General features: G+C 36.9%; 1 protein-coding gene across 1 annotated transcript in view; it reads right to left on the minus strand.

Moving 5' to 3' along the window:
* Positions 1 to 8,338: 8,338 nt before the first annotated feature.
* NR1D2 (nuclear receptor subfamily 1 group D member 2) overlaps positions 8,339 to 22,706 on the minus strand; it is a 29,250-nt gene continuing 14,882 nt past the window's right edge. The window contains exons 6-8 of the mRNA XM_039836752.1: positions 21,793 to 21,978; positions 17,681 to 17,891; positions 8,339 to 11,714 (exon numbers count right to left, since the gene is read on the minus strand). Coding sequence (XP_039692686.1) covers positions 11,518 to 11,714; positions 17,681 to 17,891; positions 21,793 to 21,978 — 594 coding nt within the window. The 3' untranslated portion in view covers positions 8,339 to 11,517. The remainder of the gene's footprint in view (positions 11,715 to 17,680; positions 17,892 to 21,792; positions 21,979 to 22,706) is intronic.

Here is a 22,706-nt window from a genome sequence, read left to right on the forward strand (position 1 = left end):
GACCTTCACCATCTGATCGGAGCTGCACAGCCATATCCTCATCTGTGTCTTTACTGACCCATCAGAAGAGCTCCATATCGACCAATCAGAACAGTGCCGTTTGGATGAATCAAACTGTGCAGATTTGGAATCCCTATTTGCATGAAATTAGACCAATTGAGAATCTGGGGTGGGAACTTTTCTCAACATAAGCCAACTGCCCCTTTGTCTCCGTGGAGTACACTCTATTTTCACCCAAAACTGACTTTCCCAGATTTGCAAACTTTCACTTGAGCTGCTTGACTTAAGGCTGTTTCACTTGGTTTCTCCCTTCACCACATCCCAAACTGGGGACTCCTGTTGGCATTGGACTCATGGCAGCGACCTTTTGTTGTCAGGGCCCTCAGAAGGAACCAACCCTGCCAACCTTTTGATCTCAGACTTCTAGCCTCTAAAACTGTGAGAAATAAATTTCTGTTTACCGGTCTGTGGTACTTTGTGACAGCAGACCTAGCAAAGTAACACACCAAGCTATACTTCTAGAGTAGTTCTCAGTCTTTTAGCTGCATCAGAGTCACTGAGAGAACTCAATAAAACACAGACTGTTGCCCCTCTCCCCCTGCCAGCCTCTGATCCAGGAGATTTGGGGTCAAACTCTAGAATGAACATTTCTAACGAGTTTTCAGTTGACATTGATGCTGCTGGTCTGAGCAGTACTCCTTGAGAATCACTGTTCTAAGACGTCCAGATTAAAGATAGAAGCTACATCTAATCCTTGCAGACTCAAGTCAGGGAGCCTCCTTCCTGAATCTAAATTGGAAAGCATCCCAACCTGAGCTTCACACCCAGATAGTCAGAGGAGGTGAGCTGCCCACGTGTGCTTGCACAGAACACAATCTCAAAAACTGCATCTTGCAGAGATACCAAACTTGCAGACAAAGTAACCGTGTCTCCTACTAAAACATGGCTAATTAATGAGTCCTGGGTTCTGATAACTTATAACAGTAATCCTCCCCTCACTGAGAAGTTAGTTAGGCAGGTAGATGAGGAATCGAAGTGTTCTCCTCCATCCAGTCAGAGGCAGAGGACTGGTGAAAGGGGTCAGAAGTAGTTCCCTCTCCTGCTCTCCCAAAACTCAGGCTACTGGGCCCCTGCCATGGAGTCACACTTCAGAAGTCCCAAGTCTGGCCCTCCACTGGCTGTGCTCCTCAGTCCAAGCCTTCCCAGAATGCATATCCCCTTCAACTCCCTACACAATTGGCCCCGGGTCTGTTTCCAGCACCTACATAAGCCTCTTTCTTCAGCCCTTCTGCAGCCAGACCACATTGCCAGTATGCACAGCACTAGGTCCAAGGGATGGTAAAGAGATGAATGTTTGGGAGAGGGGATGAACAAAGCTTGGACCTAGGACCTGGGGTGTCCACAGCATGCATGACAGACTCAGGAGTATACTGGTACTTGGGGTGAAATGAGCTGTAATCTGTAGCATTTACTAACTTCCACGGTATCAATCCTCCCACCGTGGCCAATTTTAAGATACCAATGTGAATGCAACTGGCTCACAAAATTCCTGGAAAAATAGCCCCTCGTGCTATGGAACAAAGCCTGGAGTAGGAAAAAACAAAGGCCGGCTAGTGGCCTTCATTTGTAGTTTTGTCTGGCCCTGCATATGTTAGCAGTAAGCCAACAGCATCACTCCTTTTTCAAGCAGGATGTTGCTTCTGGTCACGATCGATGGTAGCCATGAACACTGAGCTCACAAAAGTGGACCCTTCCTCCCTAATAGTATTCCATGCAGAAGACAGTATTGTTGGTTGCCTACCCAACAGCCATTCTCCAACCCCTTGTTCTTTCTGGAAGAGCCTGCTCTTCTCTACAGAGGCTGAAATATGCTATATACTTACTTTTCAGGCTCCCTTGCAGCACAAGATCCACTCTGGCCAATGGGAGCTGAGACATGAAGTCTACTGGGGACTCCTAAGAAAAGTTTCCCCCTAATAAACAAGAGGAAGGACTCTTCTCTTCTCTGGACATAGTGCTTCTGCCAATGCCAGATAGTGGGAAAAGACATTAACAACCATGCACAAGATGTCGAAGAAGGATCAGAAACTCCTGGGGCTTCTTTTTCATTTCTTTTTCTTTTAATTAACTGTGGTAAAATACACATAACATAAAATTTATCACCTTAACCATTTTTAAGTGCACAGTTCAGCAGTATTAAGTACAATCACATTGCTGTACAACCAATCTCCAGAGCTTTTATCATATTGCAAAACTGAAACTCTGAAACATCTCCCTATTTCCCTCTCCATTTCTCAGGCAACCACCATTCTGCTCTGTCTCTATGAACATGACTACTCTAGGCGCTTCACATAAGTGGAATCATACAGTATTTGTGGTTTATTTCACTTAGCATAAAGTTCAACCATGTTGTGACACATATCAGAATTCCCTGCTTTTTTAAATCTGATAAATATTCCATTGTATACCACAAGTTATGTATCCATTCATCCATCAGTGAACATTTGTGATGCTTCTGCTATTTGGCTATTATGAATAATGCTTCTATAACGTAGATTTATAAGTATCTCTTCAAGACCCTGCTTTCAATTCTTTTGAGAATGTGTCCAGATGTGGAATTGCTGGATTATATGGTAATTCTATTTTTAACTTTTTAAGGAACCACCATACTGTTTTTCATAGTAACTGTACCATTTTACTTTTCGAACCAATAGTGCACAACGGTTCCAATTTTTCCACATCCTCACCAACACTTGTTATTTTCCTTTCTTTTTTTGTTTTGTTTTGTTTGAGAATAGCCCATCTAATGAGTGTGAGATGAGTTCCTGGGTTCGTGATGGATTTGGAGCCACTGAATCAGCCTGTAATTGCCTTACCTCCAGAGGTCTTATGCAGGAAATAAGTAATAAATATCCTTAATGTTGAACTCCCTGTTAGATAGGTCTTAACCATCTTCTGATTCACTGCTCTTTCTGTAAAACCCCGACAGAAAGGATTAATTCTCTTCATGATTTAATTCTCTGTGTCTCATGCTTCTCATTACACAGTGTTTCCTGCACTCAGACTTATCACAAATTCTACCCCAGGGTCAAATCGCATACAATGCAACTGCAAATAAAACAGAGTGTTCATAACAGTTTTGTCCATAATAACCAAAAAATGGAAACAGCCCAGATATCCATCAATATAATAAACCATGATACATCTGTACAGAATACTAATTAGCAATAAAAAGGAACAAAACTACTGATACATGAATGACATGGATGAATCTCAAAAATATTATGCTGAGTAAAGAAGCCTTATACAAGAGTATATACTGCAATGATTCCATTTATATAAAGTTTTAGAATAAGTTAATCTAATTATAGTGGAAAAAATCAGATCAATAGTTATTGTCTCCATAGGGGTAGAGATTGCCCGGAAAGAGGTATGAGAGAGATCTTTCTGGGGTGATGATTTTTATCTCATTTGGGTTTTAGTTTACACTGGGAGAATGCATTTGTCAAAATCAAGTGGCAAATGTACCCTAAAGATTTATATATTTCATTGTCTATAAATTTTACATCAAAAGAACAAGTGATAAATTAACATTCACCTCTAGTAAGTTATATGCAAATTGAAAAATTTACAGGCAGTTTACTGACGACTGCAACTTTCTTTGAAAATTTTTTTAAAAACGAAGATGGATTGATGGACGGAAGGATGGATAGGTATGTAATGAACAAGTACAATAAAATGTTAATCGTAAAATATAAGTGGGTAGATGTCTGGATGTTCATTACAAAATTCTTTTGACTTTGCCAGCTAAGAGTATTGAAAGTTTTGGTTTTATTCGGTAAAATTTTCCCTGACTTCCTTGAAGGTTGGAGTAAAATTTAAAAATTCAAGGGAAGAGATAAGAGGATCGACTAGAAAAAACGTTACACTCTTTTACATTTTTACTACAAAAAAATCTACATTTTTATTAGAATCAAAAACTGGAAAGTGGAGCTGTGCTGCAAAGGTCTCAGCTTGAGCGTAAACTATTCACCTAAAAATTCAGGACCTACTGAAGAACCTAGTACCTGCGTGCTTTACACCCTTCTCCAGTTTCGTTTGCCCCTTTCGCTGGGCATTGGAACCTAGAAAAATATGAAAGCCCTCAACATAACCCCTCCTCCCCCAGCACACTTCCTGTCCTTGAGCCTTGAGAGGTAACTCTGAGCTAAAAGTACTGTGAGCCCTGAATAGGTGGCCAGCGGGGTGCGATGTCATACCAGGTTAAGGCAAAGGTGATCTACCAAACTTTAGCTGCAGAAACCATGTTTCTGCTCCCTCTAAAAAAAACACATTCTCTACTTTTTTTCAATTGCGTTGCTTACATATCAGATCGCCACCGTTAGTCCTAGAAGGGATGCTGGAGGGCATATAGTTCAATCCTCTCACTTTACAGGAGAACTGAACCCAGAAAGGTGAAAGGACCTTCTCAGGGCCATTGAAGAACAGAATTGCAACTAGAAAGGTATCCTCAATAGTCAGTTCATGTTAATATTCAAAACTCAAAAACATGAAATTCTTCCTTCTCCTTCCAGGCACTGATGTTATTTTTACTATCGAGAAGCATAAGCTGATTATTTCTGCCCTTTGTGATAATTGTACACCTCGGATGACGATAGCTCGACTAGAATACGAAGGACTCTCCCTCTATAGTCTTGTCTGAGGAACCGGTAATGTGACATGGACTTGGTCACCTGTTTAGATTCTCCTGAGGAAGTTTCTGAAAATCAGTAGTATATGAAGGTTGAGGACATCAGAGAGTCAGCATTGTCAGTGAAGTTCCCAGTTGAGAAAAGCCTAAATCAGGAACCATGATTTAGGCTTGAGACAAAGACGGATCTCTTCACTCAGCCCTGAGGCGCTTGTGAGAGACCAAACCACACAGACTGATGCTGGGAGACACAATCTCCTCCAGGGCCGGCCTCGTGCTCAGTCTCCCACCTCAATCCTCCCAAAGGGACTCCTCCTTTCTCCTCTTCTACTTAGGGCATTTCCTAAGGAAAAACAATTACCTAATGTCTGTATAGGACTTCATGGTTTACAAAAAGATTTTTTAAATACATCTCATTTAGTCTCGTAACCACTTTGAGAAGCTTATTCTTTTTATAGATGAAAGAAAATTTTATTTAGGGGCTAAGGGATAATATTCAATTCCTATTATGCATCCAATCCTTAACTAAGAGCTCACCCTTTATCTATTCCCAAACAATCCCATGAGTATTAGCTCTACATATGTACAGATCAAGGCAGACTTACTAAAAGCCACTCTGCCAAGGAGACTCCAAGCCCAGTGCTCCTCTATTATACACAAATGTTGAACAGATTCTGGGGTCCAAATGTCTAGGTTTTGTAGTGCAACCCTCCACTCAGTAGCTGTTATATGACCTTGACTAAGTTACTTAAACTCTGAGCCTTGGATTCCTTTATCTAGACAATAGAATTATCTCTTAGAGTTAAGTAAGTGGTGTGGTGTGCTTGCAAACATTTAACAACAAGCTCTCTGGGGAGGGAAAAGGTATGTATGTATGTGTGTATGTATTTATTATTTTAGCACAACTTATGAAATATACTCTTTACTGTAAAGTCCATATAACCAATTCTCACAGAATGCATTCCTTTATTTTTGTCAAAGTTGAGCTGACATGTTTAGTTCTGACATGAATGTTGACCGACATTTTAAGTACGTTAAAAAACAAAAATGAAACAAAAAAACTATGTAGGAACTTGACTTGTTTATCAATGATGTGAGCGACTTTTTTACCAAATCAGGTAATAGTTTTCAAACACTGGACAGTTGATCTTCAATTTTCTGTGCTATTTGCAATGTTTAACGGCTAGAGACATGAAACACATTTAATCTGTATTAACATTTTCTCCATCACTTTAAGTCTAGACAATCAACAAAAACAATGAATTAAGCCGATTCACAGCATTCGTAGCTTTCCTTGCTATAAATAATCCCACCAATGTGCCATCTCTTATCAAAGAGTTGGAAACAGAGATGTAGGAACACGCCATTATAAAGTATTTCCACCCTAAACATAAAAATTAGACCTCGTGAGCCCTTACAAGGCAGCTCCAGCACACCATGATTAGGAGAGCAGCTGCTGGCAATTACTAGTCAAGATGTTGTAGTTGGTGGCCATTTGCTCTATATGCAACTTCATCGACTGTCTGGATCAGTGCCTTGGATTTTCCTGGAACCTCATTTTGCATTTTGGGTTTTTGAAAAAAATCCCAAGACATAGATGTTTAATAAATGTGTGTAAGTAATGAATAACTACACCATCAGTCTATTCCTCAAAAATCTCGTGAGATAAAACAGCTTAGAGCAGCCACTGTAAGGTGTGAAAAGATGATCAAGAGAGAATGAAAGTATAGGTGTTTTCCACTTAGGAAACTACCCTACGTGCATTTAACTGAACAGGAAATGGAACGGCTATTGTAGGGGGAAAATAGATGAAAACTTACAAGCAAAGCAACAAATAGGAAAATAAAGCAATAGGAAAGATAAAAATAGAAGAGAGAAAAGGGTAACTTAGAGACTTTGGAAGATCATATGCAATTCTACAGACACCGGTAAGAAAATGAAGGGGAAAAAATTTAGGGGAAAAAACACCATATTCGCCTCAGGTATTTTTGTGAGTTTTTAAAGAACAGAAAACACTGAGCTTATCCTCTTTAGTAATTTATATTAAAATGTAAGAGAAATACTAATTTTAGGAACATGGGCAAAAAAGGAAAAAAAGTATACACTGGAAAAAAGATCCTCTCAAAATAAAAAATAAAAAAAAAATCAAACCATTACTATAAAAGACTACACCAAGAACTGTATTTTCCCCATCCCGTTTGCTAGAAGTCAACAAGAGCGTCTAGCATTGTTCACGCAAACATCAGACCAGAGCATCCTAATGCAACCCTCACCCCTTCCAATCGTAGCAGAACAGTTAACTCTTAAGAGCTCAAATTCGAAAAAGAAATGGCAATTGAAAGAGGTGATGGTGGCAAAAATCTTGTGAATGGGTTTTTGAGTTCTCTCCTTCTCGGGGAGAATGCTCACTAGGATTTGTAATTAGAGGCTGACCATAGGATCCCCTCACAGAGTTATGTGGGGAATGTGCCCCATAGAAAGCATTCTGGAGAGATTCTAGGCTTCCTCAAAGACTACCCTTATGGCTCCCAAACCCATTCGATCCAAAGTGTTGTTTTAAGTGGATCCGATACTCTGGTGTCTGAAAGTCACCCCAGAGCAATCAACTTCGATCGTGAAGGGCAACTCTGACGTGGCTACTAGGACACAGGCCATAGTTCCACAACTCTTAGACAATTAAGAGCAATGTAATAAATTTTAACAGGCCCAACTTATTAAAAAATAAAAAATAAAAATAAAAACCAGATCCATGAATTGGCTGTTTACTCACATGCAACAGCTCAAAAATTCAGAAGGAACTGAATCTATTTTGTTTTCCATCACCCACACGTTTAGAGCTCAATGTTTCCTTATTAATAGTGTAAAAACAGGGCAAAGTACAATGTAAATTTTACAATCATCCACAGAATATGATCAACATCCTGATCAACATCCGAAGTTGATTACTTTTTCCTAGCAAGTACCCCATCCAAGGAGCCCCAGGAAGTGCTCAGCACAGAAAAATGGTGGGGTTACCTGGTGGAGGAAGTTTGGGAAAAACTGCACCCCACTAAACCCTTCCGTAAAAGATTCACGACTCAGATTCGCTCATTTGAGAACAAGATTGACATAGACTTCTCGGTGACTTTGTTTTTCCCAGCATTTCCAAATTTGCTTAAGCAAGAAGTCCATTTCTCCCACCTAACATCAATATTCACAGAGAAGTGGTGGATTTCACTGGCCTGGGAAACCACCACAGCAAATGCTGATGCAAGTAGCTCCCTTAACTTTGCCAGCATGGCGTGACTCCTCAGAAAGGGAAAAGGAGGGGGAATGTCCTGCTGAGGCGCTTTATCCCATTCGTGGCCAAGACTGATTTTTTACTAGATCAAGTACCTCCCCTTCCTCTCTATCTCCTTCCTAGAAAGATTACCTTATCAGATACCACAAAGCCCCCGCAGCTGGCATTGTAGAAAAAGGCAATAATCCTGCTGGAATCACTAAACAAACTTCAAAACCTTCTTTCAATAAAAGCTCTGCCTATAGACATTTCCCTATGCTAAACTGGAGATTTACATAAGAGATCTTGCTATGCTCAAGGGAAAGTAGTATGTTAAATTATAAATGGTCTTACAAAAATGTCGAGATAAAAAGATACCAAAAACCATACTTGGTTAGAAATATTTATTATCCCCGCCCCCCATGTACAGATTACTTTTCAGAAACATGAAGGTATTATCCATATCCTCATCAATAGCAATTGGTAGAAAATAAACTTAATTCATATCGTGTCAACAATATATTTGTCATTTTTTTTAAACAATAGCCGTTTTATTTTTCCATGTTAGTTCAAGAATAAGCTTCGAGTTTTATTTTGGACCAAATCAAGACAATCTTTGTTTTTAGGTCATTTCCTGACAGAGCCCCTCCCCCCAAACCCCTAAAAAAAATTTCATATCCTAAGCGATAAACTCCTCTTGTACATTCAGCAAACTTTATATTGGAAAAGAAAAAGAATAATCAATAGGTACTTACTCTCGTGCACAGTAATAAACCTAGCTGAGTTTCTACACCTTGCTTTGCAATGTTTACATGAAATAAATCATATCTTATCAAGTTACAATGGTAATTTCTTGAAATGCAGATATGAAAGTTATATTTAATCCACTGAAATTTCCTTCTAATTTTTTAATCTGTAATTAAACCATCACCATTAAGAAAAGCTTCATCCCAAGATGTTTCCCCCTTTCCCTCAGCTATTTCTCTCTAAAAGCTTGAATCCTCTCAGATCGTGTAGAGATACATTAAAAGCACAGGAAAAAAAAGTTTTAGCTTGTTGACATAATGCCCTTAAGTTTGCTGACATAATGCCCGTATTTTAACTTTAAAATGTAAAATCAGAGTTAAAGCATCACTTAATACAGTACATTATTAATCAATCAACAGTGTCCCACCCACTTGGAAGTTTTCTAAACTGGTTGTCTTCTCTGCATTTAGTAAGTTTATGACTCAATCAAAGAATGTGCTTGTAATAGGCTGCTGGTTTAATTTGAGAATTAGAAGTTTCAATATTGGGCTATTTTCAAATGTAGAAATGCTATGAGTGGCAGATGAACTATTAATTGTTTCCCATTACCTAAAGGAAGAATTCATTCAAATAAAATTTTACAAGACAAAATGCAAATCTATATACCTATACATAGATGTATACGTGTATATATCGAACCTAACTAAGGTTTTATAAGCAATGCTAACATAGTTCTGGTTACACATTCCTAAAGACTTAGTAATTATTTTAAAGATACATGTTATAAAGAGGCTTATGCAAAAGGCAAAAATTAAGAATCGACATGATCTTTGAGGTTTTCAGTATTACTTCAAAAAGCTGTTTCTATCCCCCACAGAAGAAAACTATGCATTTATCTTAGGAAAAAAAAAAATTATAAAAAGATAATGCTATCATGTAAAGAATTCACAAAAACTATACTGTATATCCCATAAAAGTCATACCTATTTAAGGTAAATCACAATTATGGTTTATATTGTATTACAGACATCACCATCACCTTCCCTCTTTAATAATGAGAGGGTTTAACTTTTTTTTAAACTTACTTAACTAGTGCCCCAGAAATTCAAGTCCCTGTAGCAACAAGTTAAACAAGATTACAAAATAAGGCATTCTGCTCACATGTCATTAAAGGAACAGGCTGAGTATAGTAAAGTGGGCTCTTTTCATTTTCACAATTTTATATAATCCAAAAAAATTATATAGAAGGCAATCTTTACCAAAAAATCCCAATTAATTGCTATTTTCTAGGTAAACAGAAAAACATACATAAAATCCTCAACTTTGGCTATTTCTCCTACTGCCATAAACAGAGGTTAATCTTATCTATTCAATAAAGCCCAAGTTAGAAATGTGAATGAAATGTCTTAGACTATCCCATTTCTAAACCTGTAGGTCATGCACTAAATGAGTTTCCAAATTATAGACTAAATCTAATTTGACAAAATCCCTGTAGTGTTATTTAGGGAAAAAAAATGGACTCAGAACACATTTTCATTCTCTTTCGCTCTCTCACACTCACACACACGCATGCACACACACACCAACATAGTAAACAGTTTTCTTAAACATTGACTGGTTCTCCAAAAGAATAAAAATATTTATCATCAAGCTGCAGCATGTGTATAAGGGGCAGCAATGCAACCTTTTTTAGGTAAGAATCTGAATAAATTTTTCAACAACTAGTACCTTGAACCAAAGATTTTACTAAAGATGAACGCTAAAATATATATTTTTTGAAATTTGGACTCGATTGCCTGTTGCACTTTTATATTAAGTGTTGCTTAAACAAAAATAGAACATAAATTCAATATTCTACTGTCTAAACATTTAATGCAATGGTTATGTCATCAACAGGTAAAATGCACCTAATTGGGTCTTTTGACACCTCTTAAGTTTATTGTATGATAAAGTTCTTCACAGTTTAAAATATTGTGAAGAAATATATTTATGTATAGCTATATTCACATACATATTATGTACACATACTATGTATTTGATGTACCCATAAACTTTGAATATGTGTGTGCCAGGACAACACCGCACACATATGCAGGAACCCTGAATAATAGATTGGTGTGGACTGGGAAATGATTTCTCAGAAAGGCTTACAAATAAGATTATTATAATGAATAATTATAACAACAAAAATTTTACCTTATTTACATAGTGCCTATCTCCCAAGAGGTAAATATGCTTTATAGACATTTTTTATTATCTCTGTGAGGTGGGGCATTGGGAACACTATCAATTCTCATTTTCCACAACAAACTAACCCGCCCAGGATCACTCTTTAATGGCGGTAGAGTAAAACAGAGACATGGAAACCTCCTAAAAGTCTCCAATTACTAGATCAAATAGTCTTGCAGTAAGATCAAATTTCCATCACACAATAGAACTTCCACCACAAAAGAATAATTTTTATGTCCTCATATACTTGTGATTGTGCGTTATAGTTATACCACAGGGAGATCGAAATGGTTTTTGGTTTTGGCAGATGAAATAAAGTCTAACATTCAGTGTAACTATAATTCAGTGTAACTTCTCCAGTTTAAGTGCGACACAGCTGATTGGTCTATCATGGAAATGCGGTCAATGTCTAATCACGGCTGAAGAAATCTCCACCCAAACAGCTACTGCATGATCACAGAGATGGCCTACAACCTCGCATTGTCTTAAAGGTCTTTTCTATGTCCACGTATGATATACACATATAAATAAGCATTTTAGCACGAAATGTACAGTTAGCATGAATCAGTTTGTGTTTAAATAAACAAAGGCCTTAGGGGTGAACTTTAAAGGCCAAGAGCTCTTCAGAGTGCATGTTGTTTAAAGATCGAAGATCTGGCAACTTTAGAAGAAGTTTTGTAAAAATAGAGGCCTCGTTTGGATGGTTTTTCATTATTAAGGTCCTTAGTGCACGGATGAGGGTTTCCTGCAAAGCCTCCACAGAGTTGACGTTTTCGATTCCAGATCGATCTAATGGAGAGTAAGGAATAGAGAGATATGAAGGAGAGGATATATTATTAATATTAAATATAAATATAACTTATTCATAAATTTCAATAAATTCAAAACAAGGTTTTATACATTGGAACAAAGGCAAAAGATAACTGGCAAAGTTTTAAAAATCCCAGTGGCAAATTTTTGTAGCTATTTATTATTCCAGAAAGATATTTTTATAAATATATCACAGTACACTTGATATATGAAAATTCTTTAGTGTTTAGGTATTTCTGTTCACAAAAAATCTAGAGGTTCTGATTTTTTAAATTAGATGTCATCTACTACTTCCAACTGCTTCTAATTGGCAAAATAAAATGAATAATGCAGTTTAGAAATATATTTTTATCTCATATGTAATATATCCACATTTGTATGTTATCATGTGTGGCAGACAGCCTCTCAAATAGCCTCCAATGATCCCCACATCCTTGTCCTTGTCTATCTTTCTCCTCTTGAGTGGGCCAGACTTACTGACTCACTACTAATAAATAAAATGTTAGATTACAAAAAAAACTGTAGCTCCCATCTGAGGCATTCATTCACTCACAGAGCCAGATGCCATGTTGTGAGCTGCCCTATGGAGCTGTCCAAATGCTAAGGAACTGAGGCTGGTCTCCAGCTAACAGCCAGCAAGGAACTGAAGCACACAGTCCAGCAACTTGCAAGAAACTGAATCCTGCCAACATCTGCCATGTATAAGCCTAGAAGCAGATCCTTCCCTAGTAGAGCCTTCTTATGAGACCACAGTCCAGCCCACAGCTTGACTACAACCTCCTAAGAAACCTACAGCCAGAGGCTCGCATCTAAGCCACACCCACATTCCTAACCCTCAGAAATTGAGAAATGTATGCATTTTTAAGTTATTAAGATATAGTGTAATTTGTTATGCAGTAATATAGCTAATATACTATACAACTTTAATACTTAGTTAGAAGTAACCTGCATTCACTTTCATTTAGCATACTGTATTCATTAAGCTCATCGAACAAATGTTAATAAATTAGTAATTTAGTATAAACCAGCAATAAAAGAAACTATCTTAAAATTAGCCAAACCGATGTTTGCCCACTGACTTTTTTCATCAACAAGTTATTTCTTCCCTTCACAACGGGAGGCGGAAGTATGCAAGAAATATTCAACAGCTCCCAGTATAGGGAGCTATAGTTAAGAAAAAGACTTCTCCAAGGAAGCAAAATTCTCTGGCCATTTACCCCTTTTCTCATTTTTACGAGACTGAAAAAGTTTTCCATTTTAACCGATAGCTAAAAAAGGCCATCTGCAGTGCAAATACTTAGAATAAGGACTAAAATTTAATAGTAAAGTGGAAAAAGTTTGATTAACACTAAATGCAGAAAAAAATGAAGAAAATAGGTTTATCTTACATTTAGTAAATTTGGATTATTATCACAACTATGTAATAGGGAGAAGAAGGGGTAATAATTTTTCAGACAAAATTGTTAAGATAGGCAAAAGACCTCTTCTCTTGACGTTTGACCTCGGCCATACAGCCAGAAGGGTCATCTTTGCAAAATTAAAGCCTTCAGTAATGCTTCTAATCTCCCCTGCCTTTAATATTCAAGTAATTGTTTTAACATCCTTGCAATTTTCTAATTCATTTACCGAACACTAATTGAATGTAGGTGGTTACTGTGATATGTGCTAAGGAATTAACAGTGAGCATAACAAACTAAAATTCTTTCCTTTAGAGAGCTTGTATTTTGGCAGAAGAAAATTGATTTCCATCTTATCATCAGTAATGCACAATACCAACAACTGAGAAAGAATGACAGTGATTCCCACAAACAAAATAATCTAGGTGGGCAAAGAAACAAAAAAGTGGGGAAGGATATTTAAGTTAGAAACAGTATTACAACAGGTGGTTGGTCTTCTGGTGAATATCTTGTGTTTGAATAAGGTACGCTTCTCTATACAACTCAGAACTTCAAGGATATGGACTCCTACATCTGAAAATGTAAACGTTATTAAATTTTTCTAAAACTTCAATATCTAAATCCAGGATTTCATGATTTCAAGACCAAACAACTTAACTACAAATCTAGCTAGATCGTAAAACAACAATCCTCTTGAAATTGCAACAATACAATACACGTACTGAAATGGAACTTCATCTTCTAAATGATGCACTAAATGCTACACTATACAGTTTAAGTCATGCTCCATCTATTTTCTACCTTCTTAGCTGGCGCTTCATCCCTCCTCTCCCAAGCCCATACTCCTCACCAAATCTCTTTATGTCATACTCATTTCCTACAGAAAGGAAGTTAAACTCCTTCGACAAAAACCTCTACAAGGGCAACTAAATCCCCACCTAGATGAACCATGGTCTCACACCTATATGCCAGTCCCTAATCTCCCATTGGAAATGACTGTTAACATTTCACACAATCTGAAAAATTTACTTCCCAAGTATAATTCCCCTACCCTCCATAGTATAAGATTTTTCCAGTCTCATGGGAAAATATCATGTTTGAGATTTCTCCCTCCCTTAGCAGATAGAGCTATTCTGTTAACAATCAGTATAATGGAAAGCCTTTGGAGCTAGACTAAAGGAATTCAAATGCCTGCTCAGCCAATTATTAAAACTTCGACCCTGGGCAAATTATTTAATCCTTCTGTTCCTCAAATTCCTTGCCTGTGTAACTGAAGACACCCTGTCCTAGCTCACATCGGAGGTCTATTGTGGGGATAAAACTACATAATAAGATCTAGGAATTAGCTAGCATTTCTTCTAACAACAACCAAAACAAAAACCAGAAGGCAGCTGTAGATTCCAAGAAAAACAAAAAGCTATTCTAAATATGATGCAAACTATAATTGTGAGCAATTAACAGAAAATATAAATGAATAATCCATTTGTTATCTGATACTTGGAACGTTCCTCCTGAAGGTAGCACAAATTTAGGGCAGAGATTTATATTTCCTTGTCTACCATTTCAGCCTCACTGTGGGCACTATTTACATAATCATAACACTGTAAACACTAATTTTTTATTTTTCAATTTTTAGAATCAACTGATAAATAAAATATGGAAAATAATCACAGCTATAGAAAGGAATGTAAATATTTTAATTATTGACAATATAAAAGAAATGGTATAGCAAAAGAAGCCAGGATATGAAGAAAAGAAGGTACTGTCTCCCTGTATAATGAGAAAATTCTATCTAAACTGAGATAATGTAAACGTGAAGGATCAAAGAATGTGAGCATATTAAAATTATAAATAAAACCAATAAAGTAACTGAAAAAATAAAATGAAAATTGAGAAGAGAAAGTGAGAGGGTACTTTTATTTATGGGTTCTACCTACTAAATAAAAAGAGGTGTAAGCATAGTATTTATAGCTGGATGGGCAACCATCAGAACAATCAAAGAGAAAGATGGTTAGAAACCTAGTTCTCTGAAGAACAGGTTGGGAGTAGGAAAAGAAAAAAGCAATTTTTCATTTAATATTCTTCTGTAGTTTTTGAATTTTGTTTTCCTGACTAGATTCTGCTTTAAAAATAACAGTTCTTTTTAAGTGGTAAAGATTTAAATTTGACATGAACACTATCATACATTTAAGTGAAAATATATTATTTTAAAATGCATGGAATTGTGCCTGTATATGCTGCTTGTATATCTTCATATATAAACATAATAAAAATAAGAATGCATATATTCTTTTATAATCTGTTTTCCACTTAGTATGTCAGACATTTCTTATATACCATATCTCAATAAGCAGGCAAGTGGATAAATGAATGGATAGGTGAATGGATAGAGAGAAATCCCCAATGTTAACAGTGATGGTTTTTGGTAGTGATATTATCATCTTTATTTTCATCTTAAAATGTTTTAATTTTTCAAAGAACCCATATTACTCTTATGGTCACAAAACAAGTCTTTTTCAAAAGGAGGTTAAAACAAAATAAAAAGTAACATTCCTAGTGGAAAATACAAAAGAAGTAAGTAGCACAGTTCCTAGCACAGAGCTCCCCTTCAACCCTCTGCCTTCATTTCTTCCTCTGAACTACCTCTGGAACAGTGTCCCTCCTCCCCCAGCTCCTCTGCTACAACCTATTTCAGAAGAGTTCATTCCACTACCTCATTCCTGAAGTTATTTCAGCAGTCTCTCAACTCGACTCTCCAGCTCTCATGACTTATCTGTCAAATCTACCCAGGATAAAAATGCGGACCTGATATTAAAGCATCGCTGTGTTAATGCCTGATCATTCCTCCACTGAAGAAGTTACACTGACTTTCCACTGCCCCACATTTCAATTAAAACTCTGCTTAGTTCTCATAGCTGTCATTCCATAACCTGGTACTCCCCTAACTTGCAAACCTTCTGCACCCCCTCCTCTTCGATGTACACATCAGGCTGTGGCCTCTTCCCCTGCCCTATCTCATGTTCTCGCACATCACTACATCATTTTTTGCTGGGAAAACCTAATAATCCATCCTTCAAATTCCAGCTCCACTTCTATATTCCCCACAAAGCCTTCTCAGATGATTTCATCTTCCTTCCTTTCCTTCCTTCCTCTTTACCTCAGTCAGAATCACAGTTTAGTACATAAAGCTTTTTGTTAGTTGTCTCTAAAATTGAATATAAATGCTTTGAGAGCAAGCTTATGTCGTAACACTTGCTCTCTCCCCACTCCCCCCAAGCACCGAGCACATAAAGCCTATTCATCATATAAAGCAATTAACAAGTATGGATTACCTTTAGTTGCACAATAATAGATTTAATCTGATGTTAACTCAAACTATTACTAATTACTTATCAAGAGACTCTGTGAAATGGTAGAGGTATTACAAGGTTCCTGAGAGAACAGGAAGTTGCTGTCCCCTTACTGACACAGTCCTTCCACATGACTGCCATATAAGCGCACCTTTAGCTATCCAGGTAGAGCTGAGCAGAAAAGGTAGCCAAATTATGCTTCCAAATGGCATAAGTCTTTATTTATACCACTGACACATAAGCCCTTTATGACAAAGAACTTACTCTCCTTAAGAGTTACTGATTTATAGTTTAGCCACATAAGCAGGGGTCAGAACTCATACTTTCATAGTGCCTAACACTTTTATACAGTAGGAAGCAAATGGAAAGCTTAAAGCACATCATACCAAAATACTGTAAAATCCTCAACAAATGTTTAAACTAAAATTAGAGATGCTTAAAAAGTGTCTGACACTTATTTACATGCCTCCAGGAAAGTCACTGTGTCTCAATTTTAAATTTGTTATTGGGAGTAAATTTTGCCTTAATAGCCTGAATTGAAATACTCTGGTCAGAAATAACTGCAATATAATGCAAGGTGGTAAGGAAATTGAGAGAAACATCATCAATTACCCTCAATATTAGGACTCAAAAAATGTTGGTGACTCATTCAAGGTACAATCCCTGTCTTTCAAAGGATGGGAAAAGTAAGACCCAAAGGGATAAAATTACTTACATCCAAGTCACACATAAAACTCAGTGGCGAAGCTGGGGGAACCCCTACAACTCGTAATTCACCAATTGTAACAAATCATACTAATATATTTTGATTTCAACATTTTCAAGTAACCCACATAATATTTTAATTAAAACTTAGAATTCATATTGGAACTACCTACCTGGAGATATACCGTGTTGTAAAAATTAAATCCAAGTAATAACGATTTAGACGCATAAAAAATTATTAGAAAGAACTAAAGACTAAGAGTGGTAAATAAGAGGCCCAAATTTAAATATCATTTATTTTTATAAAGCGCTTTTGACTTTTACTGTCATGATAACAAAAATTAATTGTTCAAAAACAGATTAACATAGTTTACCATCTTCCTTAATGCCTTCTTCCCTCCACAGAGCTTGCTGGAATCTAGTTACCTGCCAACTTCTTCACAGTTGGTCACTATATTATAGGTGTGGCACAATTTTGAACCAGCTGGCTTACCTGCAGATACCAGGACAACTGCTGTAAACAAACTCATCTCTTCGTCACTAAGTTGGAGGGCATTCAGCTTCTCACTAAACTCAAACATCGAGTTTAGCAGATCACCAGCTCCCATTGAGTGTAAATCATCCACACTATACTTCTTTCCACTTAAAAAGGTGACAGTACGCTCTTTTGCATCAAATAATGACGCAAACCGTACCATTAAAACCTGGAAAAAGAAAAAGATTTAAATGTATTTGGAATTCAATAGTAATGCTAAGGAATAACTTAGCATTCGAGTCAGTAAAAAGCACTCTACATATAAAAGAAAGCTATAAAGGAAAAACTGAGTTTATTTTCACCCAGAATCATTTCCTTAAGGCAAATTCTCTACCAAAGCAATAAATATTCCAAGAACATCAAAAAAATTCTAGCCACCAGTGGCAGAATGCTTAAGTCCTATGATACTCTGAAACTCTATTAATAAAGATTCTGAAATGCAAATACAAAATTAAAGCAGGCAATAATGCCAAGAAATTTGAAACTGGGCCTTAGCAAAAACACTAAAGAAACTAAGCTACTAAGTCACATAGTCTCCAAGCCCCAAGTAAAAAGAGCAATATTTCAATGCAGTAACACTTGGAAACATCAAAACACCAAATGGAGCCAAGGCAAACGCAGGGGATGAACTCTAATTAGACTACTTCAAGAAACCATAACGCCAAGAGATAATACACAAACTATCACAGTAAAAGTGTTTTAGACACCAAGTTATAATCAAAATCCAAACCAAACCGGTCAACACTGCTTACCTACAGCCTCCCTCCACTATATCAAATGGTGACATCTGTCACATATCTCTCATAACCAGCAGACACTGACCAAACACCTTCCCTGTGCAATGCTCCCAAGAATAGACTTGTTTTACCCAAGACAATCCAAAAGAGGGTGAACCTTCTATGCAGATGGTGCTAAGTCCAGAACACAGCAATCCCAAGACAAAGCACAAGGCAGAAGAACTCAAGTTTCTGGAGTCTGGGATTTGTGTTCTGATCCTATGTTATGAATTTACTGGTAATCCAAGAAAAGTCTCTTCACATCTCCGGGTCATGGTTACCTAACCTCAAAATGGGTGAATTGAACTTACTTACTGACGTGGCTTTAAATCTTAAACTGTTTTTCCTTAAACTGAAGATCTCAACCTATAGGTGTTACTTTTGAATTACACCGCCACAGCTATTTCATTTATTAGTAAATATGGCTTCTCTGTTCTAATCCAGGTACCCCAGCAAAAGTTTGTGTGAGATGTGCAATGGCACAAGCAAAAACAGGAATGAGGAAAAAGAAATGAGGCAGGGAAGGAAAGAAAACCAATATTAGCAGTATTTTCTGAGCTTATCATCAAGAACACCTGAAGTTTTTGTACTGCAAAGGAAACCATCAACAAATCAAAAAGACAACAAACTGACTGGGAGAAGATATTCGCTAATGATACCTCTAATAAGAGATTAATATCCAAAATATATAAAGAACTCACACAATTCAACAACAAAAAAAACAAACAATCCAATTAAAAAATAGGCAGATGACCTGAACAGATATTTCTCCATGTGAAAAGATGCTCAAAGTCACTAATCACCAGAGAAATACAAATTAAAACCACAATGAGAAATCACTTGACACCTGTCGGAATGGCTATCATCAATAAATCAAAGAACAAGTACTGGCGAGGATGTGGAGAAAAGGGAACCCTCACACATTGTTGGTGGGATTGCAAATTGGTACAGCCACTATGGAAAACAGTATGGAGGTTTCTCAAAAAATTTAAAATGGATATACCTTTTGACCCAGCAATTGCATTTCTGGGTATTTATCCAAAGAAAACCAAAGCAATAATTTGTAAAGATCTATGTACTCCAATATTCATGGCAGCACAATAGTCAAGATACAAAGCAAACTACTCATCAAAAGACGACTTAATAAAGAAGTTATGGTTCATATATACGATAGAATGTTACTCAGCCATTAAAAACTGAAATCCTACCATTTGCAATGAATGACATGGATGGACCTAGAGGTTAGTATGCTGAGTGAAATAAGTCAGAGAAAGATAAATACCATATGATTTCACTTATATGTGGCATCTAAGGAACAAAAAAAAACAAACTAATCAAAACCAGACTCAAATATAGAGGAAAATCTGGTGATGGACAGAGGGGAGGGAGGGTTGGGGGACTGAGAGAATGGGGTGAAGGGTTAAATAAATACAAATTAGTGGCTGACAGATGGTCATGGGGATGGGGAGTATGGCATACAGAATGCAATTAGTATTAATTATCGGCTAGATGGAGAGAAAGAACAATTAGGGGGATCATTTTATAAACTACATAAATATCTAAACAATGTACTATATACTTAAAACTAAAAATATTTTTTAAAATTAAAAAAAAAAAAAAAAAAAACCCTGAGAACTAGATCTTGTGGGACCGTACAGAGAGAAGTTAAAAGATATCCCCTGGCTCCCTTTCTCCACTGATCAAACATCAACTTCCCACCTACCACCCTGTATTTCAGAATAATGCTTAAGTGAGCTCCTATCAAGTCCTGGGGCTTCTCACACCTCAGTAGCAGGGAAGCCCTGGAGCAGACAGGTGAGAGACACTTAACTAAGCACAAGGAGAGGAACTGTCTGGACCAGTTGACGACAATGGCTGCCCCAAGCCCAGGCAGAATACATCACAGCAAGAGAAGCTGAAGTAGAAAAAGTAGCCATGGATTCTAGAATGAGGTGAGGCTGAGAAAATCTGAGGTAGCAAAGAGATATTTGATACCCTCCAAATGTTCTACATTCTCCTAAAAGACAAAAACCATATTCTATTTACCCTTTGTATTCTATGCCAAACAGAGTAAACTCCAAACTAGGCTTTCAGTAGGTGTCTGCTCTTCTGGAGAACCCACCAGGTCTACATCTAAAAGCAGTACTAGAACGGGGAGTTCACATGTTGGGAATGCAGAACATTGATATATTTTTTTAAATTTATTGGGGTGACATTAAAAAAATTATATAGGCTCCAAGTGACACTTAACTAAGTTTTTGTCTTGTTCATTTGTTGTTTTCAGTTTTATATCCTGCATATGAGTGAAATCATATGGTTTTCAACTTTTTCTGTCTGACTTATTTCACTTAGCATGAAAATCTCAAGATCCATCCACGTCGCAAATGGCAGTATTTCATCTTCCCTTATGGCTAAGTAATATTCCAGTGCATATACGTACCACATCTTCTTTACCCAGTCATCTATTGAAGGACCCTTTGCTTGTTTCCACGTCTTGGCCACCGTGAATAATGCTATGGACAACAGCATGCACATATCTTTACGGATAAATATTTTCAAATTTTGGGGGGTGGATACCCAGAAGAGGGACTGCTGGGTCATATGGTAGTTCTATTCTTAATTTTTTGAGGAAGCTCCATACTGTTTTTCATAGTGGCTGCACCAATTTACATTCCCACCAGCAGTGTATGAGGGTTCCTTTTTCCCACAACCTCTCCAACACTTATTGTCTTGTTGATAATAGCCACTGTAACAGGTGTAAGGTAGTATCGCTTTGTGGTTTGGATTTGTATTACCCTAATAGCATCTTTTCATATGATTTCACTCTGTTGGCCATTTGTATGTCTTCTTCGGAGAAATGCAAGGAAAATAAAAGCAAAAATAAATGAATGGAACTATCAAACTAAAAATCTTCTGCACAGCAAAAGAAACCATCAGTAAAACAAAGAAGCAGCCTTCTGAACGGGAGAAGACATTTGCAAAAAACACCTGAGATAAAGGGCTAATATCCAAAATATAAAAGAACTCATACAATTCAACAACAAAAAAAACAAACAATCCAATTAAAAAAAATGGGCGGAGGACGTGAACAGACACTTCTCTCAAGAAGACATATAAGCATTTATATTTCAAGTGCTAAGTAACTTTGGACTCAACTAGTCTTCTCCCAAAATCCTGAGATGGTCATTCTTTTGTTTGTAGTTTCAGCCTCTGGACTATAAACACTTATTTAGAAAAGAATGAAGATAAAACACTATATGTCCTATATCCATATTCAAAGTAAACAAAATCTACCTCAAAAGTTCCAGCCTTTAAAAGGTTGACCTGGTCATGCTGAGAGAGATCTCTGAATCCAGGAATACGCTTTGCAAATTCCACCACTTCTTTCACTGCTGGGGTGAAGCTCATTGAAAATTCTTCCCAGATTTCATGCCCCGATTTATGAGGATCCACATATGGAGACATACTCATTGGACAAACCTAGCGTGCACAAAACAGAAAGCTCTTAAAATGGGAGAGGTGGTAAAGAAATTTCAAAAGTGACATCTCAATTACTAGAAAAGCCAACATGAAAATAACCCTCAGATGCTACTGATTATAGCACTTTCTCTTTTGCTAATGGCCTTTTGATAGAAAGTCTCATAGAAACCTAATTTAAATAGCAATTAACTTGTTATCATGAAAGAGGTAGCCTAAACAAAAATGAGGTCCATAAGGAGGTATTTCAAATACCTGTTGCACAGGTTTATTTTGTAACACTGCTGCCACTCTATGCTGGCTTTATGGTTTCCAAACAAACTCATACATATTTACTTGACTGCCAACCCTGTTAGTTACTTACAACGAATATTAAAATTACCATTTCTTAGGTGCGGAAATTTAACTCTAAAAGGTTTAATGACTTATCCAAATATAGCTAGAAGTCACAGGCCTAGAACCCAAGCCCACATATAGTTAATATTTCGAAACTCACTTTTCTTTAAATGGGCACAATTACAGTACTATAACTTCAAAGAGGAATTTTTAAAAAAGTGATGCCTCACTTTTTTAAAAAGGTCCTAACCATTTAATTTCATAAACACTGACTTCCACTTGTTTAATTAGAGAACAATGACTGGAGGTGATACAAGGTGAACCTTCTAAATGGGGATGGGGGAGGTAAAAAATAGGATGCCAAGAAGGTATAAAAATGCTAAAAAGATTATGAA

The sequence above is a fragment of the Pteropus medius genome, unplaced genomic scaffold (genome assembly GCF_902729225.1).
Source record: "Pteropus medius unplaced genomic scaffold, Ma_sr-lr_union100, whole genome shotgun sequence".
Lineage (NCBI taxonomy): Eukaryota > Metazoa > Chordata > Mammalia > Chiroptera > Pteropodidae > Pteropus > Pteropus medius.